This window comes from Scleropages formosus, chromosome 15, assembly GCF_900964775.1.
Source record: "Scleropages formosus chromosome 15, fSclFor1.1, whole genome shotgun sequence".
In the NCBI taxonomy this organism is placed as follows: domain Eukaryota; kingdom Metazoa; phylum Chordata; class Actinopteri; order Osteoglossiformes; family Osteoglossidae; genus Scleropages; species Scleropages formosus.
Genome location: NC_041820.1, coordinates 25481957 through 25508763, shown reverse-complemented (window position 1 = coordinate 25508763; position 26807 = coordinate 25481957). Strand labels below are relative to the sequence as shown.

The 26807-nt window shown below is 42.7% G+C and overlaps 2 protein-coding genes across 2 annotated transcripts in view; one reads left to right on the top strand and one right to left on the bottom strand.

Moving 5' to 3' along the window:
- Positions 1-4651: 4651 nt before the first annotated feature.
- Positions 4652-18006, bottom strand: wars1 (tryptophanyl-tRNA synthetase 1). Its single transcript, XM_018764259.2, has 11 exons — positions 17949-18006; positions 15408-15527; positions 14961-15171; positions 14407-14515; positions 14042-14161; positions 13150-13332; positions 12475-12575; positions 9061-9173; positions 7694-7867; positions 7418-7558; positions 4652-7078 (listed from the first exon to the last, which is right to left on the bottom strand). Exons 2-11 carry the CDS (start codon positions 15516-15518, stop codon positions 6920-6922), a joined length of 1422 nt encoding a protein of 473 aa, XP_018619775.1. The 5' UTR covers positions 15519-15527; positions 17949-18006; the 3' UTR covers positions 4652-6919.
- Positions 18007-18253: 247 nt separating this feature from the next.
- The window catches only part of wdr25 (WD repeat domain 25), a 55418-nt gene continuing 46864 nt past the window's right edge, over positions 18254-26807 (top strand). The window contains exons 1-2 of the mRNA XM_018764076.1: positions 18254-18353; positions 19427-20089. Of these exons, the coding sequence (XP_018619592.1) occupies positions 19442-20089 (648 nt within the window). The 5' untranslated portion in view covers positions 18254-18353; positions 19427-19441. The remainder of the gene's footprint in view (positions 18354-19426; positions 20090-26807) is intronic.

The window sequence follows — 26807 nt, the reverse complement described above, 5'->3', positions numbered from 1 at the left end:
TGTGACAGATTGAGGAACTGAGCAATCCAGGAGAGGGTTGGAGCAGAGCTGCTCTTTCTTCAGATCAAGTGGAGTTAGTTGAGGTGGTTTGCGCAGGTCAGAAGAATACCCCCTGGTAGGCTCCCACTGGAGCCATAACCATGCACATCAAACTGGGAGGAGACCCCAGGACAGGACTGGGAGAAATCCAGGACATGTTGAATGGTTTATATCATTGAGTTGGATGGGAATTTCTGGGATCCCTCAGGAGGAGCTGGAGATTTGCTGGGGAAAAGAAAGGTTTGAGTCTGTCTGCTGGGCCTGCTGCTTCCAGGACCCTCATGACGGTGGGAAGAAACTCATTGACTGACTTAGGTTAGTTACCTTTGTAGTTTTCAGTACTATTGATGATTCTGGTTTTCTCGCACATGCTGTGTGTGCTAAAATAAAAACCCTCAAGTATGTTTCTCTGTACAGGAATAACTGATTATTAATTGTTAATGGTAAGAGATAGAGTTAATAGGTAGGGTTAGGACAATCCCCTGGTTATCTCAAGGTCCATGGTTTGACTCTGTGCTCCTGCATGGTAATTACCATGAGATGTTCCTGTTAAAATCACCCAACTGTGCTTAACATTGTAAGCCACCATAGAAGTGTCAGCTAAATGAATTAATAATATAATAAGTGTTGAATGTACTGTTCCATGTGTGATGTTATACTCACTTTAATTGATTCTGTGATTGATTGAGATTCTCAGTGGGAGACAAAGTAGGAGGTGCCTGTGTCTTGCAGAGTGACTAACTGTAGTGAATAAAAATACCTTTTGTGAAAATAAAATGACCATGTAAACAGGTGAAAATTCTGCTGTGATGAATAATAAACCTACTGTATGAAAATTTTTTAATTTATTTTCAGAAGCTGCAGGGGTCTCAATCAGACACTTCTTCAGATTTCTGTTCACGAGGGCCCCCTTGTGCAATCCCTGGAGAATAGTGGAGGTACAGAGCACGATGGGTAAAGGGAACCTGAATATGAATTGTTCACACTAGACTGCTGTATGACTAGACTGCACTCAGAAACAAGAAACCTTACAGTGATTACACGGTTAATAGCATATGTGGTCAACGATGACACACTTTCATGACCATGCCATTTATGGAACATGTTCACCAATGTTCACTTTGGCACCAACCACTCTTATAAATATATTTTCATTAATGCTCACATCAGGGATCAAACTTGCCAGTAATATTTGCCTGTGTGCAGGCAGTCCAACTTACACATGTGCATTGCCTACGGGAATATGATCAATAAGAATTAATACTCAATATCCATTAATTATTTGCAAATAAAGACCTGAAACATACATTATAATGCTACCCACTTGAATCAGATACTTTGTGACCTATTGCATGTTTTTTTTTGCCAGTCTTCTACCATACATGGCCGTGGGTTGCAGATGTGGAGAAATAAGTAAACTCCACACCTCCTGAGCTGGACTCAAACCTCATGCCCACCAAGCAGCTCAGCAGCTGTGAGGCACCAGCTTTACCTATTATGCCACCATATCACTGTAATAAAAACACACATAAATTTACTGAATGAATACATACGTTTCTTCCATTTATATTACATTTATCAGATGCTTTTCTCCAAAGCAACTTCCAAGAACTCTGTAGTATTATCAGCCCACACACCTTATTCACCAAGGTAACTTGCACTGCTAGATACATTACTTACAATGGGTCACTCATCCATACATCAGTGGAACACACACTCTGTCACTCACATACTATGGATGAACCACAGCAGCAGTCGTTGGAGTGAGAGGAAACCAGAGCACCCAGAGGAAACCCATGCAGACACGGGGAGAACATGCAAACTCCACACAGACTTAGTGGGGATTGAACCCATGTCCTCTCGCACCACCCAGGCGTTGTGAGACTGCAGTGGTGATATGTTGGGTTTAGGGAGTGATCAGCTGTGAGGTAGTATGGGGTGAAAATAAGAAGTGATTTATTAAAAACATAAAAGAAATACACCGATCAGCCGCAACATTAAAACCGCCTCTCAAATATTGTGTAGGTCAATTGAAAGAGGCCACTGCCATCAGGGAATACCATTGCCATGAAGGGGTGTACGTGGTCTGCAGCAATCTTTAGATGTACGTGTCAACGTGACATCCACATGAATGCCAGGACCAAAGGTTTCCCGGCAGAACACTTGCCAGAGCATCATACTGCCTCCATCGGCTTGCCTTCTTCAAATAGTGCATCCTACTGCGATCTCTTCCCCAGTTAAACGACACACACACACACACACACACACACACACACACACACCCGGCCATCCGCGATTTGAAAGAAAATGTAATTCATCAGACCAGGCCACCTTCTTTCATTGCTCCATGGTCCAGTTCTGACGCTCACGTGCCCATTGTAGGGGCTTTTGGTTGTAGACAGGGGTCAGCATGGGCACTCTGACCGGTCTGCGGCTACGCAGCCTCATACGCAGCCTCATACGCAGCAAGCTGCGATGCACAGTGTGTTCTGACACCTTTCTGTCATGTCCAGCATTAAGGTTTTCAGCAATTTGTGCTACAGTAACTCTTCTGTGGGATCGGACCAGACGGACTAGCCTTCGCTCCCCACACTCATCAGTGAGCCTTGGGCGCTCATGACCCTGTCGCCGGTTCACCGGTTGTCCTTCCTTGGACCACTTTTGGTAGGTAGTGACCACCGCATACCAGGAGCACCCCACAAGACCTGCCGTTTTGGAGACGCTCTGACCCAGTCGCCCAGCCATCACAATTTGGCCCTTGTGAAAGTCACTCAGATCCTTACTCTTGCCCATTTTTCCTGCTTCCAACACATCAAATTCAAGAACTGACTGTTCACTTGCTGCCTGATATATCCCACCCCTTAACAGATGCCATTGTGACGAGATAATCAGTGTTATTCACTTCACCTCTCATTGGTTTTAATGTTGTGGCTGATCGGTATATGTTTCAGTGCAGGGTTTGACGGGGTGGAGGTTAGTTTATTGTAAGGCTGGCACCGGATGAAGAGGGATAATATTTTAGAACAGGTTTATCAGGAAAACAACGTGCACACCTCTACAAAGAGAGCTATCCCCTCAAAAAGAACCTGTACACTTCATCCTTCCTCCTTGCACTTTCCCCTTAACAAATTAAAGCACTTTTTAAATCCCAAACATGAAATCTACAAAACCTAAATTTCAGATTATAGTATTCTGTAATCTTAGAAACAAGGTGTAAACACATAAATACTGTATTCGTTTATTTAAGCCAAAACACCTTTTAAACAATGTGCTTAGATATGCAACAAAGAGATAAGAACACACAGGAAAGACAGGACTTTTTGGCAGCAGCAGGAAAGACAGCAGCAGCCTGAGCTTGATAGTGCGTTAAATACCGTGGCCGCACCTATGGGTGATAGACAAGGAGGGCATGTGGCCGTGATCTCGAGAGCCACAAATATTTTAGGTTTCAACAAGTAACTGTACTACAACAAATATATTGGCTTTTCCCAACTGCTGAACTGGTACCTGTTGAAGAACCACAGCTGCGCAGTTAATGGACATGTGTGGTTACTGGCAGCATTCTGGTCCCTATCCTTGACGAAAAGCAGTCAGCGATGGTAATCAGAACTTCCACACATTCCTTCTGTCCTAACTTTGTCTCGTTGTGCTGACAGCTTCTCATACAGCTCCGTGGGGTTAAGACAGCCTGCATCATCTGCCTGACAGTCCATCCTTTTCACCTGGGAAGGAGTTACACTGTAGTATATCCATCGATCCATTGTCAACAACCAAGGGGGGAGGGGAAACACCCAGGACGGGACACTGGTCCATCACAAGGCTACCCAAGCAGGGCTCAAACCCCAGACCCGCCACACAGCGGGCACCGGCTGAACCCCCCCCCCCCCCCGAACCGCAGTACAATTCATAGTAAATGTGTAGCATTTCAACTAGTTGACGGTGGAGTGAAATCGGTGTAATGTGCACAACAGTAGGGTCCTTAACCACTCATGGCCCTTTGGGAGACAAAATAGAGATCAGTATAGGATATAGTACAAGTGCACCGTACTGCTTACCGTCGTTCGTACAGTGTTATGTGAGCCATAATGAAGCCAATAAAAGTTCTTCACATTTATTTATTTAGCAGATGCTTTTCTCCCAAGTGTATACAAACGTGTTTCACCAACAGATGCAGAGACAGAGATTCAGATGTGATTCTCGAAATACACTCACTTTGTCTGATGTCACCATTTACATAAAAATACAGATGCTCCTTTACTTATGATGGTTTGACTTACGATTTTTCGTAGTTACGATGGTTTTGATAGTGATACACATTCGCTAGAATCCGTTCTTCGAATTTTGAATTTCAATGTGTTCCCGCTTTTGCGACATGTGGTACGATACTCTCTCCCGATGCTGGGTGATGGCAGCAAGCCGCAGCATCCACTCAACCATACTTGCAGTCTCTGTAGCAATCATGCCAGCGAGTGTAAACAACCGATATTGTGTTGAAAGCGTTTTGTGTTTTCGCATCCCATCATGTCTACTACACGCCCATCTGTGTCTCCTGCTTACATTTGCCCAGCTGTAGGTTATGGTAAGTGTTCTGAGCACACTTAAGGTAGGCCAGGCTATGATGTTCGGTAGGCGCGGTACTGTATTCTTTTTCGACTTACGATTTTTCCACTTACGATAGGTTTATCGGAGCATAACTTCATCGTTAGTCGAGGAGCATCTGTACTTCACACTGATCACTGCATATGGAAAGGTTACAGCACCTGGTCTTCCCAGCACTTTTCCCAGCCAAGTACTGACCAGGCCTAAATTCGCTTAGCTTCTGACATCTAGCTAGGTCGAGTACTCTCAGGATGGTATGGTTTTCTTGAAGAAAAAGAAATTAAAAACTGTAATGATATATGCTGAGTATCAAAAAATTTGTGTAAAATAAAAATTTTTGCAGGAGACCATCCTGGACGGTCCTGTAACAGAAATGAAATGCATAACACAAAGACGATGGATTACATAGAACACAGAGAAATTAATGAATAACATATAGTTGTCTAAATAACAGCTCATAAGAACCATGCTCTACTATGTATTTCACCCACATTGAATAATGTGTAATCAATGTTTTACATAGTTAGATGAGAGGTTTTTAATAATCACCTGAGGCCGGGTTTCCTGATTCTCCTCCGCAATGACTGTTTTTCTAATGTCAAAGTCAAAGTAACTGTATTGACTTGCCTGTATTAACTAACATTTGCAAAGGGTCAAAACTGTTTCAGCAGGATACATAATGAATTGTGGCATAATATTTCTAATTCTTTTCTGGGTAAAATGATATTTTTTGTATGCTATAAAACCCAAGACTATGGCAGATCAGTATAGGAGATTAGTTACATAATATTTCAGCCTCATATACTTGTTGTTACTGCAGTCAAATGACTTGTGTTTAATGTGGCTGAAGTCCAACAGTAACAGCAGCGGCATGTGAACCACGTGGTAAAATGACAGAGGAAACATTCACCAAAATGACTTTGCAATGCTAAAGAAAGGATAGTTAAATCCCGGACATTACCCTCAATATTTTACTGGGATTAATCAGATGGTAACTGTTTAGACTCTCGGAAACTAAACTGTTATTCATCACTACTCCACTCTACCCTTCTTTTGTTTATAGAATGGAGCATCTTCATACTGCGGGGCTTTTTTCAAGGCATCTCCTGAGGAATTCTTTGTATAACTGTGGCCTCTGTGCTGTGTTTTTAGAAGAAAATGAAAGAACTCCTAAAATGTGCACATACACTAGGAGCATCCCAAGCAGTAAAGGGGATCACAATGGCCAGAGTTCTTTATTCGGGCAGTTCTTTGCAATTATCCTTTGAATTTTGGTTGTATTAGTTTTATTTTTTCATACTCTACCACTTGCATGAATATGGCACAGTGGGCAGCATGGATAGCTCAGATAACCTGGGCTGCACACTGGGATGTAGGTTTGAGACCCGGTCAGTATGTGAGGAGTTCGCATGTTCTCACTGTATTTGCATGGGTTTTCCCCGACAGTCCAAAGACCTGCGTTTTAGGTGAGTATGTGCATGGTTTTGCATGTGGCTTTCCTGCCATGGAGTCGTATTCCATGTATTCCATCCAAGGTGTATCCTCTGTTGACTTGTGCCCTACACTGCCAGGATAGGCTCCATACCACTGCGACCCTGTCTCATTATAACCTGTTATCAATAAAGCACAGAATATTAATAGCCATTAGCGAACCAAACAGCATGAAACTTACAGGACAATCTTATTTGGCCTCTTAGGTAAGTCACCTTTACAGTAATCAGTACTGGGAATGACTATGGTGCGTAATGTGTTTGGGAAAATAAAAACTCTTGGAGTGGCTTGGCAATTCCTTATAAGCCAAAAACAATGTTAAAGATTTTTGATTTAATAAATATTCAAATTATACTAACATTCAAAGGATTAAAAAAATAGATTACAGGTCAGAGTGAAAATTAATACAATTTTGTTATCGTGTCATCAGAATATATAGTAAATATATTTATTTTCTTACCTACATATTTAACCCCCCCAGAATTAAACCTCATGGATAAACCATTATATAAGCAATAATAATTTTTCCCATCTGAATTTTTTGACAGAGCTTCCTTTTATGTGGTTTCCATAAAATTACAAAGGACAGTCAGTTTTCACTGCTGTCCGACACAAAGGGAGCAGATAGCGGAGACAGACTAAAACATTAGATGTCATTTAAGCGGATGATTTATTGTACATGGATTGCAGAATATAGAGCCTAATGATTTAAAGATCAGGGCTGTGGCCTGTGATGTGATGGTTTCCTTTTCACAGGGAATTATTATTAAATGCCCAAAATCGTCCCCTATTAGTAATTAAAGTCCAGTGGCCGGGAGGTCATGAACTGCTGGACCATTTCATCTGTAACCAGTTTGCGCCTCTGCTGGTGAGCTGAGATCATGGGCTGCAGGGTGTCGATCAGACGCTTCTTCAGTTCTCCGGTCAATAGGACTCCGCTTGTGTAATCCTTCAGAAGAGCAGCGGTACAGAGCGTGGTGTAGAAAAGAGCAGGGAAGCTTTGGATTTGAATTACTAGGACTAACTCCATAATACTTTTAAATTGCTCTCGGAAACACAAAAGTAAAACCATGTTGTAAAATCTCTCCTATGCACACTATAAAACAGCAGTTGGTCGGGTGCCATATAATACATACAGGTTTTTACTAATAATAATCTAGGCTCCCACGTCTGTAAAAATGTAGCTCTGCAGGATTCGAGTCATTAGACTTAACTAAAATCTCCATGTTGCGGAGTTGATGAAATCTGGAACAGAAAGTTATTTCTCATATTTTTCAATTGCTCTCACCTGTCGGATTTTATCCAGCTGTTCATCATCCTCCAAGAAGAAAGTGAGGTACATGAAGGACACATCCACATCAGGGTCACCGCCATACTTTCTGTGCTCCTCGATGGTGTCTTTTCCCCCAGAGAACGCGTGTTTGTTGATCTGGCAAGGGCAGAACAGCAACACCGGTTCCCTCAACAAGATGGACTTAATTTTTCTATGTGGAGCATTACCTTTGCTAACCACTTCCAGCATTCACCCTCAAAGATGGTTATTGCAGTCAATGAAAACTGAAACCTTGTTCTTAATTTGCTTGGGTGTGTCAGTGAGGAAGATTGAGGAGTTGGGATCGCTGGCGCTCATCTTGCTCTGAGCTCCCTGGAGGGCAGGAAAGAAGGTGGAGTGCAGGAGGGCAGGTTTGGGGTAGCCGATGCGCGGGGCTACGTCTCGGGTCATCCTGAAGTAGGGGTCCTGGAGCGACAGCAAGAGGAGGTGTTGTAACAACACGAGCACAAAATACAGAGAAGCAGTAAGACATTGCGGTTACACAGTAAGTAGTGCTGTACAAAATCTCAAAAATGCTCCTACCATCCATAATGTGAAGTTGAGAAGAAAAACAAAGGGAGTCCTTTACCAGGAATGTACACCACGTAAACTGCTATGCAAAAACGTCCTTTAACTTAAATGTTAATCATCCTGAGCACTAGAGTATTAGTAAAGCGTGTTTGTTTTGTTGCCTCATTCAGTATGAATGGTATTACCTGGGATCAGGGTTTTTATACAGAATCGGAGGTTTGACTGATTAAGTGACAGTGCAGTCATGAATACTTGAACAGTGATACAGCACATTAAATTTTAAATAAAACATCTCTGGGTTTAAAGTGCAGACAGTAATCTTTAATTTGAGGGTATCTACATCCATATGAGGTAAACAATATAGGGGTTACAGCCCTTTTTATAGTCTCCCCATTTAAGAGGATGAATAGTAACTAGACACATGGCTGCTCGGTAGCATCATTCATTCATGCACAAAAGACCAAGAAAATGGTCCAGAGCTTATTCTACGTGTGACATCACTGACATCTGCATTTGGAGTGTGTTGCTGCTGTCTTCCAACACGAGGGCTAAAGAAGTGTCAGTACCAGTAAAACAAGCCACAATGAGGCTGAAATTCAGAAAAACTCAATCGGAGACATAGTTGAAACATTAGGTGCATCAACATCAACTGCTACTGGTACATTGTTATGATGCATGAACATACTGGTGATCTTAGTAATAGCAAAAAAACCTGGCAGAACATCGAAGGTCACTGTGTTCATTTGTGAAGAAAAACCATGGTTTTTGACTGTTGGACAGATGAAGAACGCTCTCCAGGATGTGTTGAAAATTACCACAAGGAGAACACCACATGAGTGTAACTAGTGGTAAGCCTCGAGAACAGAACGGCCAGGTTACAGGCTGAAACAGGTAGGCCTCAATCCTCATGAGATTGGCAATGCTCGCTGCAGGATCAACAACTTTGGGAGTCGGCTATAAATCCTTGCTGAGGTAATGACAAGCATTGTTAAAACTCGTGAACCCAATTTGTGTACATGAGCACAGGGATGGTGAGGTGAAGCTGGAAGTAAACACAGAGTGCCAAAGACACTGGTACCAGCTCAGACCTGGTCAATGGCGCACGGGATGAGACACTGGACGTCCTTCCTTCCGTTGAAGATCTGAGGGAAGGAGGTGCTGAAGGAGGGGGCTGCCTGGATTGCTGGGAAGCTGATCTTTCCTATGATGGGTTGCAGGAGATAGGAAAGACAGTCAAGTCAGGATGACAGAGACCAGTCTAAGAAGATAACCTGGTCACAAAACAAGCTGTCCAAGGAAGTTAATTTCCAGAACCCATGAGATCGGGAGTTGCTTGCAATGCCTCTTCAATTCCGAGACCATTTGATTTTCTTGAGTGATGGAAGTTGTGCTTCCATTTTGTGTATAACTACTAGGTACAGGAACAGCTTTTACCCCACTGCTGTAAGAATATACAACACTAACCAATGTGCCACCTTTAGTAACTAGAGTTGGACTGCTCCTCCCAAGCACATTGGTAAATTACACTGTCACTAAGCATTCTCATTCTCATATTTTTCTAACGTTATGGGAAATATTGTAATATCTTTACTTAATTCTAATTTTTGCTTTTGTGTATACGAGGTGGCATGGTGGTGCAGTGGGTACATGCCAAGGCTGCTTGAATGTAGGTTCCAGTTTGGGTCAGTCTCTGTGGAGATTGCATCTTTTCCATGTGCTCGTGTGGGTTTGCTCCTGCAATCCGAAGACGTGCTTTAGGTGGACTTCTTACTAAAGACTGTCAGTACAGCATGAATGATCCAAAATGCAATAAATATTACATCACCCCTACTCCGTGCTCTACACTGGCAACCAGCCTCGTTTAGACGTGATTTCAGACTACTTCTCATCACCTAGAAGGCACTGAGGGGCTTAGCTCCATCTTACCTCGCCAATCTCCTCATGAACTACAAGGTCTGTAGGTCTGGCGATTCGTCTGAAAACAGTAGGTGGCAGAACTTTCAGCTACAGAAGCCCTAGACTATGGAACATACTGGTTACTTCTTGGAAAGATGCCCCTTCTGTTGCTGCTTTCAACTCTAGATGGAAAGCCCACCATTTTACAGTTGACCATCAACACTGGACTCACCAGGCTCAACTGTGAAGCCCGCAGTGAAACAAGTGTATCAACACCCTCCAGATGCCACCTGAAGCTAGGAAAGGATGGCCACTCACTTCCTACACTGAATCAGCCAGCTGGGACTGGACTACGGACTCCAGGTCTGTGCTGCTTATTACGCAATATGTGACTTACATAAAGTCAAACATATGTTAAAAAAAAAAAAAAAAACACTAGGTTATTGTACCAGGCTAATGGCAGAAATCTTACAGAAAATATGCGTTCCTGTTTACTTTAACACTGCTGCCGCCTTGCGGTGGCAAGTGAGATAGAAAATGATTGGATAAATAAGTCTGAACCGCTTGTCCCATAGAGGGTCCGCGGGGAGCCGGAGCCTAACCCGGTAACACAGGGCGTAAGGCTGGAGGGGGAGGGGACACACCCAGGATGGGACGCCAGTCCATCACAAGGCACCCCAAGCGGGACTTGAACCCCAGACCTATCAGAGAGCAGGACCCAGTCCAACCCACCATGCCCCCCAGGTAAATAAGTAATTTTTTTTTTTTTTTTTTTTTTTTAAATAAAAGGTATGTTAGTTCATACTGCATTTTAGCGCACATGGTGACACATCCAACAACGCTGCATAAATACACAAATTTATTGTTCAGTATTTATTCATTTAGTACTTATTGTATATTACTGTAAATTAATTTAAAATGTATTTATATTTATAGCTACAATATACAGTACAGTACTGCATACTGTAATTGTTTAATAATTTCTTATAAGAAATGATAAAGCAGTATAACAAATTTTATCAGAAGGATGTCCAAAGAAACATTTAAAAGTCCCATGTTGCAGGAACATACTTATTAATGACCTCATTAAGTGTTAGTTAATCATGGAGTGATTCACGTGCCTGCGCCCAGAGCTCTCCGTCTGTTGGCATGTTAGGAATGCGTAGTGAATTCTAGCCGAGTATCTGTAGGCTATACTGGGTGCGTTATCTACATTTATTCATTTTTCTGACTTTTAGCCAAAACAACTTACAACGTTAAGATACCTGCAACACTTTACCCATATATAGAGCTGGATACTTTTACTCATGCAATTTGAGAAAGTACCTCGCTCAGGGATACTACGACAGTAGTCAAGATTCAGATTGGCAACCTTCAGATACAAAGGCAGGAGCTCTAACCACCACACTAGCACTGCCTTATAATTTTGGAAGTGATGTCATCAGCAGCTGAAAGTCTGTGTGAGGTGGATGAAAAAAAACACAATCAGCTGCCCTTTAATGGAATGACTGTGGAACAACAGAGGTATTAATCTGCAGGAAAAATTCAGATGTTTTTTTTTTTAAAAATATATTGTATGCGGGAAAGGGGGTGCGGTGGGTTGGGCCGCAGTCCTGCTGTCCGGTGGGTCTGGGGTTCGAGTCCCGCTTGGGGTGCCTTGCGACGGATTGGCGTCCCGTCCTGGGTGTGTCCCCTCCCCCTCCGGCCTTACGCCCTGTGTTGCCGGGTTGGGCTCCGGTTCCCCGTGACCCCGTATGGGACGAGCGGTTCTGAAAATGTGTGTGTGTGTATTGTATGCGCATTTTGGCAACGGTACACAATAGTTTAAATTAAACGCAACGTTCTCAGTGGATCGCTTTATTGGTAATCATGCGAAGAACCGATCAATTCATTATAAAGAGGAAATGGAGTTGGTGAGACAGAAAACTGCCGTGGGTTTTCTCTGTCTGGAAGCAAGACAGCAAAGATGTAACATATGTACTTTTGTATTGCTTTCTGAGATCTACCTAGGTTTGGAAAAAAGTCTGCTAAATGAATAAATGCTTTTTTTAAAAAAAAAGGGAAACCAACAACTGACTAAACACATATGCATTAATGAATTCATTAAGTGTTTAATAATCAAGAAGTGTTCTATATCATGCTGGAATCATCAGTTCATAGTTATTGTAGTGGCAGTGAGATAAAGCTCCTTGTTTGTTTCTTCATATATAAAGACATACAAATGACATATACAGATATCATTTTAGTGATATTTGGGATGTTGATTTGGGGTTTTCCGGTAGGCTGGGAATGCATTATTATTTTTTCCATTTAAAAAAATGGAAAGTAGGCTCTAGGTATCCAGAAATTTGATATCCCTTATGCTCTCTGGAATGGATTTGTTTTGGATATCAAGAGATACCAGTATTTCATCTTGGCAGCAGCACAGGACTAATAGGACTGACCTATTCACAGAGTAAAACTTCAGGCTGGAGAATAAAACATACATTACGTCAAAAGACACTTATGCTGCTTTTGGATTTTTAAAGAAATCTCTCATTTCTGTATTCATAATAGTATCTTTTGCCATAATCAGCCTTCTGCACAAATGTTCCAGTGCACCTTACCGATGCAGTCGCTGTCCGTAAAGCCAAAAATGCCTTTGACCTGGTTGAAAGTCACATGCTTTTGGATTTTCACCACATTTCTGTAGAACCCTGGGCTCGATCTGTAGGTTAGAGAATGCAGAGCATGAGGCAAAGATCTCTGAGTTACATTGAGTAGGACAGCTTATATGAATCTAACCCATCATATAAACTGTTATCATGTAATAACATGGAGCAAAAATATTAGCAGCTCTAATCCTCAACTATCCCTATGTATAAAAAAAAAAAAAAAGCTATACCCTGGCTTAATCTTTGACTACTGTCCCTCACTAACTGGTAAAAAGGGTCAGCTACTGGAAAACATTCAGATGTTACTCTAAACTAGGCTTTTCCACTCAGTAGTGAAACATAATAATTCAATATGTTAACACAATGAAGAAGTTCCACATTTCCTTCCAGGTAATGCTGCTTTCTCATGTGGCTTTTAGCTATGAAATTTTATTAATGATACGTAGACGTATTAAAACAGAATATAGGAAAATTAAACCTAAAATGAAATTTAGACAGATACTAAATAAATCTGCATTATTATCATAAGGTTGCCTGATGAGATAAAAGCCTTTTATATTTTCCTTTTGAAAAAGGAAGATTGCTCACTTCTGGCTCTCAAGCTATTTTAGTAAAAGATGGAGATACCCCATGTAGTCCAGGTCTGAGAAAATGAAGGTCTTGTTGATGTCGAAGCCACAGGCAATGATGTCCTTGGCGTTCTCCACGGCATAGCGATGGCATTCCTCCACAGAAAGATCCTTCCACAGGTACTTCTCGTCATCCGTGAGCTGGATTACCAGTGGAACATCAAAAACGTCCTGCAGCCACCTAGAGAAGCATCACAAAATTTCACACCTGCCTAATCAAACTGTACTCTTGTTAGGGTTATAGCGTTCATATATTTCTTGACAATGAACGTCTCACCAAGGCTTCAAAAATTGTTATTCTATCCTGATAACTTCAGCTCATCTAAAAAGCAACAGTCCTTAAGTGTCTCTTGTCTTCCACTGTTCATGTTTCCTTGATTAATATCAAGATGCAAGAAAACTTCATACATTCTGCTCAATGATCTAACCATATCAACAATAGTCCCGAAAAGGCCAGCACTTCAAGACACTGCCAGAAGGTTTTAGTGTTATGATGCCATTATTGGCTATTTACAGACCCAAGCATGTCTCAAAACACTACCACACCATTGGGTATTAGAGCTATAGTTCACAAACACCAGCTGAAGAACACCTCATTTAATTAATGCTTGTATACCCTATATTATGCCCATAAGAAGTAACTGAGAACAGCCTTTATGTAGCAGTTTTCATAGCAGCTGCCTTTGGATCCAAAGGTCACAGATTCTAATCTTACCTCCTGTTGTAGTGCCCTTGAGTAAGGTATTTACCCTAAATTGCTATAGTAAAAATAACCCAGCTGTGCAAATGATTAAATAACTAAACAGCTTAACACTGTAAGTTGTTTTGGAGAAAAATGTCAGATTAATGAATAAATGTAAATATAACCACTGTTCTTGGGCAGGACTCACTTTGTAAAGATGAAGGGGATGAGGTGCCCTACATGCATTGCTTCTGAGGAAGGGCCCCGACCTGTGTACAAGTAGAAAGACTTCTTGCTCTCATATGCATCCAGGACCTGATGCATGTCTCTGAAAAAGGACAAAGAAGAACAATGCAAACCCAAAACTGACTGACATTACAATATAAACTTAAATAGAGGCCCTAGAGAACACTGCAAAAGAAATTTATTTCATCTACCAGAAGAGACCATAGTGTTGTGTATGCACACTATATTAGTAACTGCAGCTAGTATATTGCTGTATGAACTGTATAGGCCGCTGACAGGACATAATTTTGGATATAAATAGCAGGGCCTGGCAACAGCAGAGGTGACCTATGTGAGAAGAAGATTCCTCGTCGTAGAAAGCGGTGCGGCTTCTGTCCACTGACTCGTTCAATTCTGTCCACCAGCTCCTGGTCAATTTTGCTACTGCCAAAACGCACTGAAATAACACAAACACGTGTGTAACCAAATCAGACAATTATCGTGTGTGAGCTCAACATCGACCAAACAGGAACAGAACCATAAGGCTTGTATGACACAGACTCAGGTAGAAGATGAGCATGGCTGAAGGCAAACAGTAATTACAGAATGAGTAGGGATGAACCGGAACTGCACACATCATAAATGTTTGATCTCAGGAAACAAATGTTCATGAAGGCAGGGGTTATGGACAATCAAAACATTTAAGGTTACTCAAAGGTCAAAGAGCAGGGCCAATCCTGGGACTTGAACTGACTTCCATCACGTTAAAAACATGTGCACTTGTCTACCAGGATATCTGCTACCCCAGATCATGACTCCCGGTGCAGAAACATACGATAGCTATGAATTCAGCTCTTGGCTCAGTAATATGTGCTCTGGATTGTCTAGCGCTTTGCCCTCACCTATTAGCTTGTCATAATCCACTCCTTTGGCGCTAGTGGTGGTAACATTCCAGGGGTTCACAAGATCCTCCCCCTCAGTGACTGAAGGTCCGTTGTCCTGCAGGGTAGGACCATCACTTGGCGGACACCCAGCCTTGTAGTCCTGACCCGTTGCGGTTTTATATTCCAACTTCAGCTTCACCAACAACTGCACTGCAGCATCAATATCTGGCTAAAATTATATCAAAAGTACAGCACATCACGTTAAAGGCTAAAGCTGCAGAAAATGTGGATAACAGCAGCAGTGAAAGCTAGAGCTGAAAAAATTCGAATGCTGACAATTAGAGCAAAACCTTGCTGCTTACAGTAAATCTAGGCATATGAAAATAATAAGACCACTAATGTACCGTTTAATAAGATCAGCACTTGTGATGCCAGAAGCTGAGCGTATATGGCAAAGCAACTTACTTTAGGTGCCTTTTCTGTCTTCAGGGTCCTAACTTTGTCCCCTTGTGCTGACAGCTTCTCATACAGCTCCATTGGGGTAAGACTGCCTGTATCATCTGTCTGACAGTCCATCCTTTTTACCTGGGAAAAAATTACCCCACAGTACAATCCATGGTAAATCTGTAGCACTTTTCTGGTTGATGGTGGATTAAAATCAGTGTTATGTGGACAAGAACAAGGTCCTTAACCACTCACAGCCCACAGGGAGACCATATAAAAGGCAATACAACCATTCCTCATAAAAGAGCATTACTTTGTTATGTGACGTCACCCTTTCAGGTATATTCCATCTGCGAGAGGATTAACATTAAATTAACATTATTTCTTATTAGAAAACAAAAGTTTGTCAAAACTGTCACCAAAAATTAATTAAAATATCAAAATAAAAAGTATTTTTAAACACAACATTGATAACATGTTTATACTTATTCCTTTAGTGAATTCTTTTCTCCAAAGTGAAGTTCAACTCAGAGTAACACCAACTCATGAAAGGATACAGATGCAGACATGCAATGTCAAAGTAGTAACTCTGTCTGATACCAAAACACTAAGATACTGCGTAATATTTGGAAAAAAAAAAATTTATTTTCCTGTGTCTACTGTGGTGCAGCGGGCTTGACCGGGTCCCGCTTTCTGGTCGGTCTGCGGTTCACATCCTGCTTGGGGTGCCTTGCGATGGACTGGCGTTCTGTCCTGTGTCCCTTTCCCCTCCAGCCTTGCACCCTGTGTTGCTGGGTTAGGCTCCGGTTCGCCGCGACCCCGCTCGGGACAAGCGGTTTCAGACAGTGTGTGTCTGTTGTTATGCAGTAATGTACCGCTTAACAATGTTTCGCTTCATGACTGACCACATATACGACGGTGGTCCCATAAGATTATAGTGGAGCTGAAAAATTCTTATCAACCAACGACATTGTAGCACAATGTGTTACTCACGTGTTCGTGATGGTGTTGCTGTAAACAAACCTACTGCGCTGCTAGTCATATGAAAGTATAGCACATACAGTTATGTACAGTACATAATACTTGATAATGATAATAAACACCTACAGTATGTTATTGCTTTATGTATTTACTATACTGTACTTTTTATTCTTATTTTACACTGTACTCTTTCTACTTATAAAAAAAAGTTTACTGTAAAACAGTATGCTGTGCTACCCCAGCAGCAGCATCATAAATCTTGTGTTTACCATGTCTCTAGACTGCATCGAGGCTATACCATCTAGGTCCATGTAAGTACGCTCTATGATCGAGGCTATACCATCTAGGTTTGTACAAGTACACTCTATGATGTTTGCACAACAATGAAATCGCCTAATGACGCATTTCTCTGAAAGTATCCCCGTCGTTAAGTGACGCTTGTCTGTATTTGGGCTTTCTTATGTCTCTCTCGACTGTGAGGCCCTCCTTTGTGTTCTACCACACAACCCCCTCTGACTGATTTGGTGATGGTACGGGTAGCATCAGCTCTACCCTCTGCCCCAAGGTCAGCTTAAATCTGTGCGGCAATAGAGAGAGGTGCTTTCTCCAGCATTTAAATAATCTTTCACCACAACCTTTGATTGAGTTCTCTCTTGTGGCCACACACAGGGAGGCTGGCTACAGTGTTATGGGCCTTAAACTTGATGACATCAGGTTCATTTGGTGATGGTGCGAGTTGCATCAGATAAAAGAGGAAAGACCTGTAGCATTGAGATTGTCCATCACTGACTACAATCTTGTGTCTCACCTGCTCAGGGCAATTACTTCATTTTCTTTCTTTTCTTCAGGCTCATTGTGGTATAAACAGTGATGATATAACACAGGAGAATGAGTTCCTGTTGTATTAACTGTAGGTGAATGACTGATTTTCATATTGCAGCCACCAATGCAATAACTCACCACACGTTCAATAAATCATGAAAAGGAGATCTGATTAAACATCTTAAATGTAATTATTTCCAGGGCTGCAGAGTTGGTACACAAAACCTGAAATAAATTAATTTAAATATAATGTTATGTATTTTTTCCATAACAAAAATACACATAAACCCCCTTAACGGAGGGATTTGATGGAACGAAAAAATAATCATAATGTAAACAGTGAGTGTATTTCTATCTATGTGACTGTAATTCAACTGTGCTGTGCGTGTGTGTGTGTGTGTGTGTGTAACACTAAAAGCAACAGAGAGTAGCGCACACTCGTGATTTCTGCGCATTTCATCAGCGTTCTTGACGCGGGAATGAATATTATTTCTTTGAATTAGCCATATTTAAAACATGTAAAAATCAACTGATCGTTTTAATCTCCGGTTAAAGGATAACATTGGCAAGTAAGTAGACAGGCAAACATGAGGCTCTGCCATGATGATGATGTAGCTATGCAACCTCATGTCAGCTAATCTAGCCATGCGATCCAACATTAGTAAATGTTACATTTAAATAACAACTAAGCACCAGTCTACTGTTGATCAGAACACATGACAGTACAATAAAAACAGAAGACTTTCGTATTTAACATACCTGCTGGACACTAGAACCGGCCGCTCACTCATTCAACTTGCATCAGCTACGATGTGCAACAAACAATCTGGTCCGTGAAGGAACAAAGACGTGATTTAGTTGGATAAGAGGACACAAAGGAGATTTCTTCGAGTCTTTCAGAAATATTTTAAACCAAACCAAGGATTTAACCCTGAATCAAAGAGAGATAAAATATGCAAAAAAAAAAACTATCAAAAAAAACTTCCGCTCATATGATGCACAATATATTTAAGTTCCTGCTCATTGTTTCTAGTGGGATGTATTTTTGTGAGGACAGGAAAAAAAAATTGAAGGGGTTCAACGTTTGCGTCACCCTACAGCGACGAACGGCGTACACGAGACCGGGTTGTTTCGGCGCGAATAGACGGTACTCTGTAGGGTAAAGTAAGTTAAATACTATAACACTTTTAATACCCGTTTTTTAACACCGTATATGATACTAACTTGTTCATATTTCATGTTCATATAGCTTCTTTGGGTACGGGTACCAGGAGCGTTGTAGCTGCTAACGCGAAAGTGCTGCAGGCAGTAGCCTAAGCCTAGCCCCCGGGGTAGTGATCAAGTACCTCAGACTCTCTCTGAAGCTTAGCTACGAAGTACTGTAGCCAAGGCTTGGTGTCGGCTACAAAAACATTATTACATGTAACATTAATACATGTACGCCGTGTGCTCAACTAGAAGCACGGTTTGGACGACGGGACTTGTTCGTAACTTGATGACGTGTTTGTAACTCTTTAACCATCATGACATGACATGTCAGTGAATAAGTATTGATATGATAATCATGGACATCTCTTTGCACAGGTTAGGTTTTGTGGAAAACATAAGATTGTGCTTATTAAAAAAGTCTATTTAAATGTAAAAAACTATTTATTTTAGTATGTGGGACAGTTGGTAGTGTAGTGCAGGCCGTGAACCCGAAGGTTGCTGGTTCAGTGCTCACATTACTTTAACCTGATGCTTTTTTTCCAAAGCAATCTACGATGTTAAGGTACTTACAATTGTTTGCCCATTTATACAGCTGGGTAATTTTACTAGAGCAATTTAGGGTAGGTCCCTTGCTCATGGATACTACAGCCAGAGACTGGAATTAGTGACATTTCGTTTGGGTCCAAAGGCAGTAACTCTAACCAGCTGTCCCCCTGTGGGGTTTCCTCCCACAGTCCAAAGACATGCTGTTCAGGTTCACTCATAGTGTGTGAGTGACAGAGAGAGTGTGTTCCATTGATGAGTGACCCATTGTAAGTAGTGTATCTAGCAGTGTAAGTCGCCATGGTGAATAAGGTGTGTGGGCTGGGAACACTGTATCGTATCCATTGTAAGTCGCTTTGGAGGAAAACGTCTGCTAAATAAATGTAAATGTTCTTTACTAATTGAAGTGAAAACAAATTAATATCACTTTCTGTACCATGTAATGCTGTGTAATAACTTGAGTATATTTCTGCATGATTGGACAGGGTTTGAAGAGGGCCATGACCTCTCTAGTGGATTATGAAAGATCTGACTCTGAAGATGAACCCGCAGAACAGGAGGGGAAGGAATTTTTGAATTGTAAGACTGACTCAGTGGTGAACAGTTCCCCAGGACCAGTGGGGCTTCTTGTTTTGGGCTCAAGGCCTCCTGATAGTACTCTTCCCAACATCCAGGATGGCGGATGTGAACCAGCAGCATTAAAACCACTGAAGGAGGTCAGCACTAGCCACTGCATGGACCTAGTGTGCTGTACAAGTGGGGCACAGCTCGCACTATCCTCTACTCGCACCCTGCACAGTTCTGGGTATGCAGGTTCCCTGAAGAGACCTCAGTCTTTTACGGCCACTGTGAGGCCCTATGTGTCGAAAAGGCAGCGAGCGGCTCTGCAGGAATCAACTGACTCTAAGGATGTTCCTCAGGGGAGCTGCTCTGTGGAGCTCAGCTTGGTTTCTAGCACCAGGTTGCTCAGTGAGGTGTCTGAAAGCGTCCGTCCATACCTGGGACAGAGGAGAAGGGGTACGGAGTTACCAAGGCGCGTGCGGCACTGCATCCAGGCCCACCAGGGCCCAGTGAATGTGCTCCAGTGGTGCCCAGTGCCCCATCTCAGTCATCTCCTCCTGTCTGCCTCCATGGACAAGACTGCAAAGGTATTTCTAACGTGTTCTGACTGCCAATGTGAGACTGTATGCTTTAAACATGTTACCTGGATTGAAGGATAGCGAGCACAGTACTGTAGTAGTTTAAAGTGCTTTGCTTTTGGTACATGGACTAAAGCCATCAGTGCTGGCTGTAGTTTTTTTGGGAGCTCAGTGGCATTCGCAATGGGTCTCTGCTCAAAACAGTTTTTAAAATTTTCAAGATTTCAAGAGTTTGTCATATGTACAGTATACAGTTCTTTACACCATACAATGAAATTCTTACTCTGTGAATCCTCTCAGCAGCCTATGACATAAATTATAAGGACATAAGGAAAGAAAACACAAGGTGTAAATCACAAATTTACAAAATTACTATTGGTGCAAAAATCCAAGAAATTAAGGTATATGCATATATAAAGTGTGCAGTGTGCAATGTAAACATGGAAGATGTACATGTGCAAAGTCCTGCAGAGGTAGATTGGGTCTATTCACAGTTGAAAGGGGGTGTGTGTTTGTGTGCGCAAGGTATGCGGAGGTAGTCTGTGGTCTCTGTTATTGGCGTTGTGTTTGTGTGTGTGTGGGAAGGATGGGGTAGTTCACATCTCTCAGGCTGAGTGGGTAATCTGTGTCTGCCGTGATGGGTGGAGAGGCAGTGGATGGGTGTCATTCACAAGCCTGATGGCCTGTGGGTAAAAACTGTATTTCAGCCTTGAAGTTCTGGCTTTAACACTCCTGTAGCGTCTGCCTGATGGTAAAGGTATGAAAAGGCTGTGCTGGGGATGACTATTGTCCTTGATGTTAGTGGCTCTCCTGATGGTTCTGGCCTGGTAGAGCAGTGGCTCTCCAGTGGTGGTAAGGACGTTCCAGAGATGGTTTGAGCAGCTTTCACCACTCGCTGTAGCGCCTTATGATCCTGTACTGTGCAGCTTCCAAACCACACTGTGATAGACCTGGTGAGGATGCTCTCGATTGCACACCTATAGAAGCTTCTGAGGATTCGGCTTAGCATGCCAAATTTCCTCAGCCTTCTCAAGAAGTGTAGATGCTGACGTGATTTCTTGACCAGATGTGTAGTGTTGTGAGATCTTCAGTAATGTGAACACCCAGGAATCTGAAGCTGCTCACTCTCTCCACCACTGTCTCACCAATATGCAGCGATGAGTGTTGCTCCCTCCTTCACCGTGGATCGACTATCAACTCCTTTGTTTTGTTGACATTGAGGGAGAGATTGTTGTCGTGACACCACTTCACTAAGTCAGCTACTTCCCTCCTGTATGCAGACTCATCGCCTCCCGTTATCAGTCCAATGACTGTCGTATCATCGGCAAATTTGATGATGCTGGTGTTCTGGGAGGCCACACAATCATAGGTGAAGAGTGCGTAGAGCATGGGGCTCAGCACGCAGCCCTGTGGAGTTCCTGTGTTTATGGTTATTGACCTGGATGTGTGGTTCCCAATTCTAACGGACTGGGGTCTGCCCATTAGAAAGTCCAGAACCTAGTTGCAGAGGGTGGGTGGCACACCAAGATTGTGAAGCTTGTTGATGAGCTTCGAAGGTATCACTGTGTTGAACGCTGAGCTATAATCAATAAACAGCATTCGCACATACCTGTCCTTGTTTTCCAGGTGGGTGAGGGCAGTGTGTATTGTTTCCGTCTGTATGCGAACTGGAGAGGGTCCAGAGCGTCTAGAGTGATGGTCTGGATGTACCTCATGACGATTCTCTCGAAGCACTTCATCACTATTGGAGTCAATGCAACGGGTCGGTAGTCATTGAGGCAGGATACTTTATTGTTTTTTGGCAGCGGCAGGATAGTGGTCCTCTTTAAGCAGGTGGGAATTGAGGCTTATGCAAGGGACAAATTGAATATATCCGTAAAGACATCAGCTAACACCGATGAGCAGGTTCTAAGTACCTGTCCAGGGATGTTGTCTGGGCCGGCTGAGTTCCGTGAGTTTGTTTTCCCAAAAGTCTTGCCACAACTGCAGATGTGACCATGAATGGTGGGTTCTGTGTGTTCCCACCAGTCAGTTTAATACCCAGTGGTTCGTTGTTGAGAACCTCGAAACGGGCAAAGAATTCGTTGAGTTTGTTAGGTGTGATGCGGCTGTCAGTGATCTCACACCTGCTTCTGCCCCGATAGTCTGCGATATTCTGTAATCCCTGCCACGTGTGCCGGGTGTCAGCCGTAGTGTAATGACACTCCAGTCTCAGTCTGTATTCCCTCTTGGCAGCCCTAATGGCTCTTCGAAGATCATACCTGTCCTTCTTGTAGTCGCTGGCATTGCCTGAGACGAATGCAGTAGAGCGGACACGCAACACTGATGGTTTTTTTTTTTTTTTTTTTTCTTTCCTCCCCACTACTTCTGATCAGCCTGATGATACACTTCCTTACCTTCAATTCTCATCATCCTTTTGTTAATTCCAGGATGTTACGTAAAGATAGCCACAACAAGCAAGATTCTTTGGTCTTAGAAAGTTTAAAAAAAAAAAAAAAATAATAATCCTGATTTAGTGAACTTCTGTTTTGAAATAAATTGGTTTTACATTATCGATCTTACTGCACTTTAGACACTTTCTTTTTGCGCTGAAATTGAATGTATTTGCCCCCTTTCAAATTTACACTATTTTTGAAGGTTTTCGATTTGATGAACGAAGAACATGAACAGAGTCTGACAGTGAAGAACCAACACCAGTATTGTTTTTCTGTCATTTCCTTGGTATCAGAGATGGTCAAATGTGCAGTCATAAATGTGGGGAAAAAGTAATTGCCCAGTCAGTACATGGTTGTGCAACTTTTAGCTGCAATAACTGCAACTGATTGCTTCGACTGTTGACCAGGGTCTGGCATTGCTGTGGAAGAATTTTGGCCCATTCCTCAAAGCAGAGCTACCTTAGTCCAGCTACATTTGCATGTTTTTCAGCATGAACAGCCCTTTTCAGGTGTTGCCACAATATTTCAATGCATGATCGAGCTGTGTTTCAGCTTAAACTCATTAATTCATAACTTTACATTTTCCTTCAGAATATTCTGAAACTAAGAGGAACTCATGATCCCTTCAGTGACAGCTTGGTTCCCAGGTCCTGTGGCAGTAAAACGGGCTGCTGCTAGCGTAGTGGTTACAACTGCTTCCTTTAGATTCAAGGGTTGCAAGTTCAAATTTCATTACTGTTATAGAAGATTTACATTTATTTATGTAGTAGATGCTTTTCTCCAAAGCGACATACATCTCATAGAAAATACAATGTGTATTACGTTAGCAGAAAGAGACAGATGCAGATGTATTTAAGTACAGTTTGTTTCTTTCCACCATATGCACCAATGTTCATCACAGGAGTAGCTGCAGTGTATCGACAATTCCTGATCACCTTCCAAGTAGTTTTTTTTTTTTTTGGGGGAGATAGACAAACATTTACATTATATTGCAGGAGTAGCTGCGTAAAGGTTTATCTGGATATGATCTTAAAATTACAGTGCATGAACATTCATACCTTACATGAACTTAAGAAATCATGGGCAAAGTGAGTCTGGAAGAGGTGAGTTTTCAGACCCTTTTTAAATGTGGACAGAGATTCAGCAATTCTGAATGAGAGGATGAGGTCATTCCATCACAACAGAGCCAGAACCGAGGACCTCCGTGCTTTATCTTTTGTACGTGGGACCACCAAGTGGGCAGATGTGAAAGATTGTCGCAGTCTGATTGGGGTGTAGCAGATGATCAAGTCTAGTAGATAGCTGGATCAGTTCTGTTGATGCATTTGTAGGCCATACCCAGAGTCTTAAATTTGATCGGGGCAACTATGGGAAGCCAATGCACAGAAACAAGTTGAGGAGAGACATGCGAATGCTTCGGTAAGTCAAACACAACTCGGGCAGCAGCGTTCTGTATCAGCTGTGGAGTTTTGATGGCATTAGCAGGAAGGCCAGATGAGAGTTGCAGTAGTCCAGGTGGAATGTAACCATGGCCTGGACAAGTAGTTCGGCAAAGTCTGTTGCGAGGGAAGGACGGATCCTGTGGATGTTATGCAAAATGTATCTGCAGGTCCGGGTTGTGGCTTTGATGTGCTGAGAGAAAGATAAACTTGATTCAATCATCACTTCGACTCTTAGCCGAGGAGGTAGGCAAAATGAGTGGGTTGCTCAATGTGATTTAGAGATCATAACAGGAAGAGAGGTCAGCTGGAAGGTGTAGGATATCTGTTTTGGAGAGGTTTAGTTGTAGGTGGTGATCAGACATCCATAAAGAGATGTCTGACATTTACATTTTGCATTTACATTTATTCATTTAGCGGACGCTTTTGTCCAAAGCGACGTACATCTCAGCAAAAGTACAATTTATGCATTACATTAAGAGAGAGACATAGTTGCGGACATGAAAGTCTCAAGTAAACCTAGTTTACCTACCACTTGCTGCACCGAGGTTCATCGTTTGGGTAGGTGCATAAAACACAGGATAGACAAATCCTGATGCTCTCCCACCATTTTTTTTATTTTTTATTTTATTATAAATATTCTAAGATACATAAATAAGCAAGTACAACGCCGGCGTAGTGGTTGAATAAAGGTTGTATCAGGGGATGCTCATGAAGTTACGACGTGTGAACAATTACACCGTAAATAAGCTGGAGAGATCTTGGGCGAAGTGGCTCTGGGAAAGGTGAGTTTTCTTGAATATAGACAGTTTCCATAATTTTCAGTGACGGGAAGGTTATCACAATAGAGCCAGAACCGAGAACCTCTAAGCTTTACCTTTCGTGTGCGGGACCACCAAGCAAGCTGAAGTAGACGAACGAAGAGGTCTGGCTGGGGTGTAGCAGTTGATCAAGTTTTGTAAATAGCTGGGAGCAGTTGTATTGATGTGTTTTTGTAGACAGTAACCAGGGTCTTGAATATGATTCTGGGAGCTATAGGAAGCCAGTGGAGAGAAATGAGTAGAGGAGATGCATGGGAACACTGTGGCAAATCAAACACAACTCGTGGAGCAGCATTCTGTAGAAGCTGCAGAGGTTTGATGGCATTAGCAGGAAGGCCACACAGGAGAGAGTTGCAGTAGTCCAGACGGGAAGTCACCATGGCCTGGACAAGTAGTTGGGCAGAGTCAGTAGTGAGATAGGGACGGATCCAACGAGTATTATGCAGGATGTACCTGCAGGACCGGGTTGTGGCTTTGATGTGCTGAGAGAATGACAGACTTCAGTCAATCGTTACTCCCAGGCTCTTAGCCAAGGAGGTAGGCAAAATGAGTGAATTGTTCAGTTTGATCCACAGATCGTGAAAAGAGGACAGGCCAGCTGGGATGTAAAGAATCTGTTTTGGAGAGGTTGAGTTGGAGGTGGTGATCATACATCCATGAAGAGATGTCCGACAGGCAGGCAGCCATGCGTGCGGAGATGTCTGACACACCAGGTGGAAGGGAGAGGAAGAGCCGGGTATCATCAGCATAGCAATGGTATTTGAATCCATGGGAGGCTATGACAGGACCAAGGGAGGAGGTGTAGATTGAGAAAAGAAGAGAACCCAATACTGAGCCCTGCGGAACACCGGTTGAGCGAGGCAGAGGGGAAGAACGAGTGTTCTACCAGACCACTTGATATGATCTGTCAGATAGGTAGGACTCAAACCATCTTAGTGCCGCACCTTTGATCCCAAGCCGGTTAAGAGAGGAGAGTAGAAACTGGTGATTGACAGTGTCGAACGCTGCAGACAGATTGAGGAGGATGAGGACCGAGGAGCGGGAGGCAGCTCAAGCAGATTGGAGAGCGTCAGATACGTCTCAGTAGAGTGACCAACTTTGAAACCAGACTGATAACCACTGAGGAGATGGTTCGGGGTGAGGAAATCAGACAATTGATCACAGGCTGCCCGCTCTAGGGTTTTAGACAGGAACGAGAGGATAGAGACTGGTTTGTTATTTTCAACCACGTTGTGTCCAGGGAGGTTTTTTTTTTTTCCCTTTTTTAAAAAAAAAAAAACAGAGGTGAAATTAGAGCAGTTTTGAAGGCAGCTGGGAAACAGCCAGAGGAGAGCGAGGAGTTGATGATGGTAGAGGTGAAGGAGGAGGGTTGCAGGGAAATGTTCTGAAGGAGTGATGATGGGATCGGATCAAGTGAGCAGGTGGTGGCTCTGTGCAATATCAGGAGGTCAGAGACTTCAGATTTGGAGAGCGGCTTGAATTTGGAGAGGATAGCTTCGCAGGGAGGTCCAGCGTGAACTGGGCAGGTTGATGGTGAGAATTTATCAGTGATTGCTTTGGCGTTGTCTCTGAAAAACAAAGTAAAGTTGTCAGCAGTGAGAGATGAGGGAGGAAGAGGCAGCGGGGGGACACAGAAGGGATGAGAAGGTGGTAAAAGTCTGTGTGGGTTTTTTTTTTTTTTTTTTTTTTAGGTGCAGACTGTATTTTGTTGTGAAAGAAGGAGGTTTTAGCTGAAGTGACAGCAGACTGAAAAGCAGCTAATGGTGACTGGTAAGCATCCAGGTCCGATGGAGTTTTGCCTTTACGCCATCTTTGCTCTGCAGCCCGCAGTTTGGTCCTGTTAGCACGTAATGTATCTAGACAGCCATGGGGTAGCAATGGGGTGTGCTGGTCTAGAAGACAGGACAGAGAAAGTCAAGGGAGGAAGATAAGGCAGAGAGAAAAGTGTTAGTGGCATCATCTGTAGATAGATCTGTTAATTGTGCAGCAGAAGGGAGGGCGGCCATAGTAGCAGAAGCAAAGCAGGAAGGTG

Bases quoted from the DNA above. Each gene is read 5' to 3' on its own strand.
- wars1 (XM_018764259.2), bottom strand. From the start codon at position 15,518: ATGGACTGTCAGACAGATGATACAGGCAGTCTTACCCCAATGGAGCTG. The intron at 15,172-15,407 runs GTAAGTTGCTTT...ATATAATTTTAG, and splicing joins AGACAGAAAAGGCACCTAAA to CCAGATATTGATGCTGCAGT. The intron at 7,868-9,060 runs GTCTGAGCTGGT...CTGTCGCTCCAG, and splicing joins TCCCGTGCGCCATTGACCAG to GACCCCTACTTCAGGATGAC.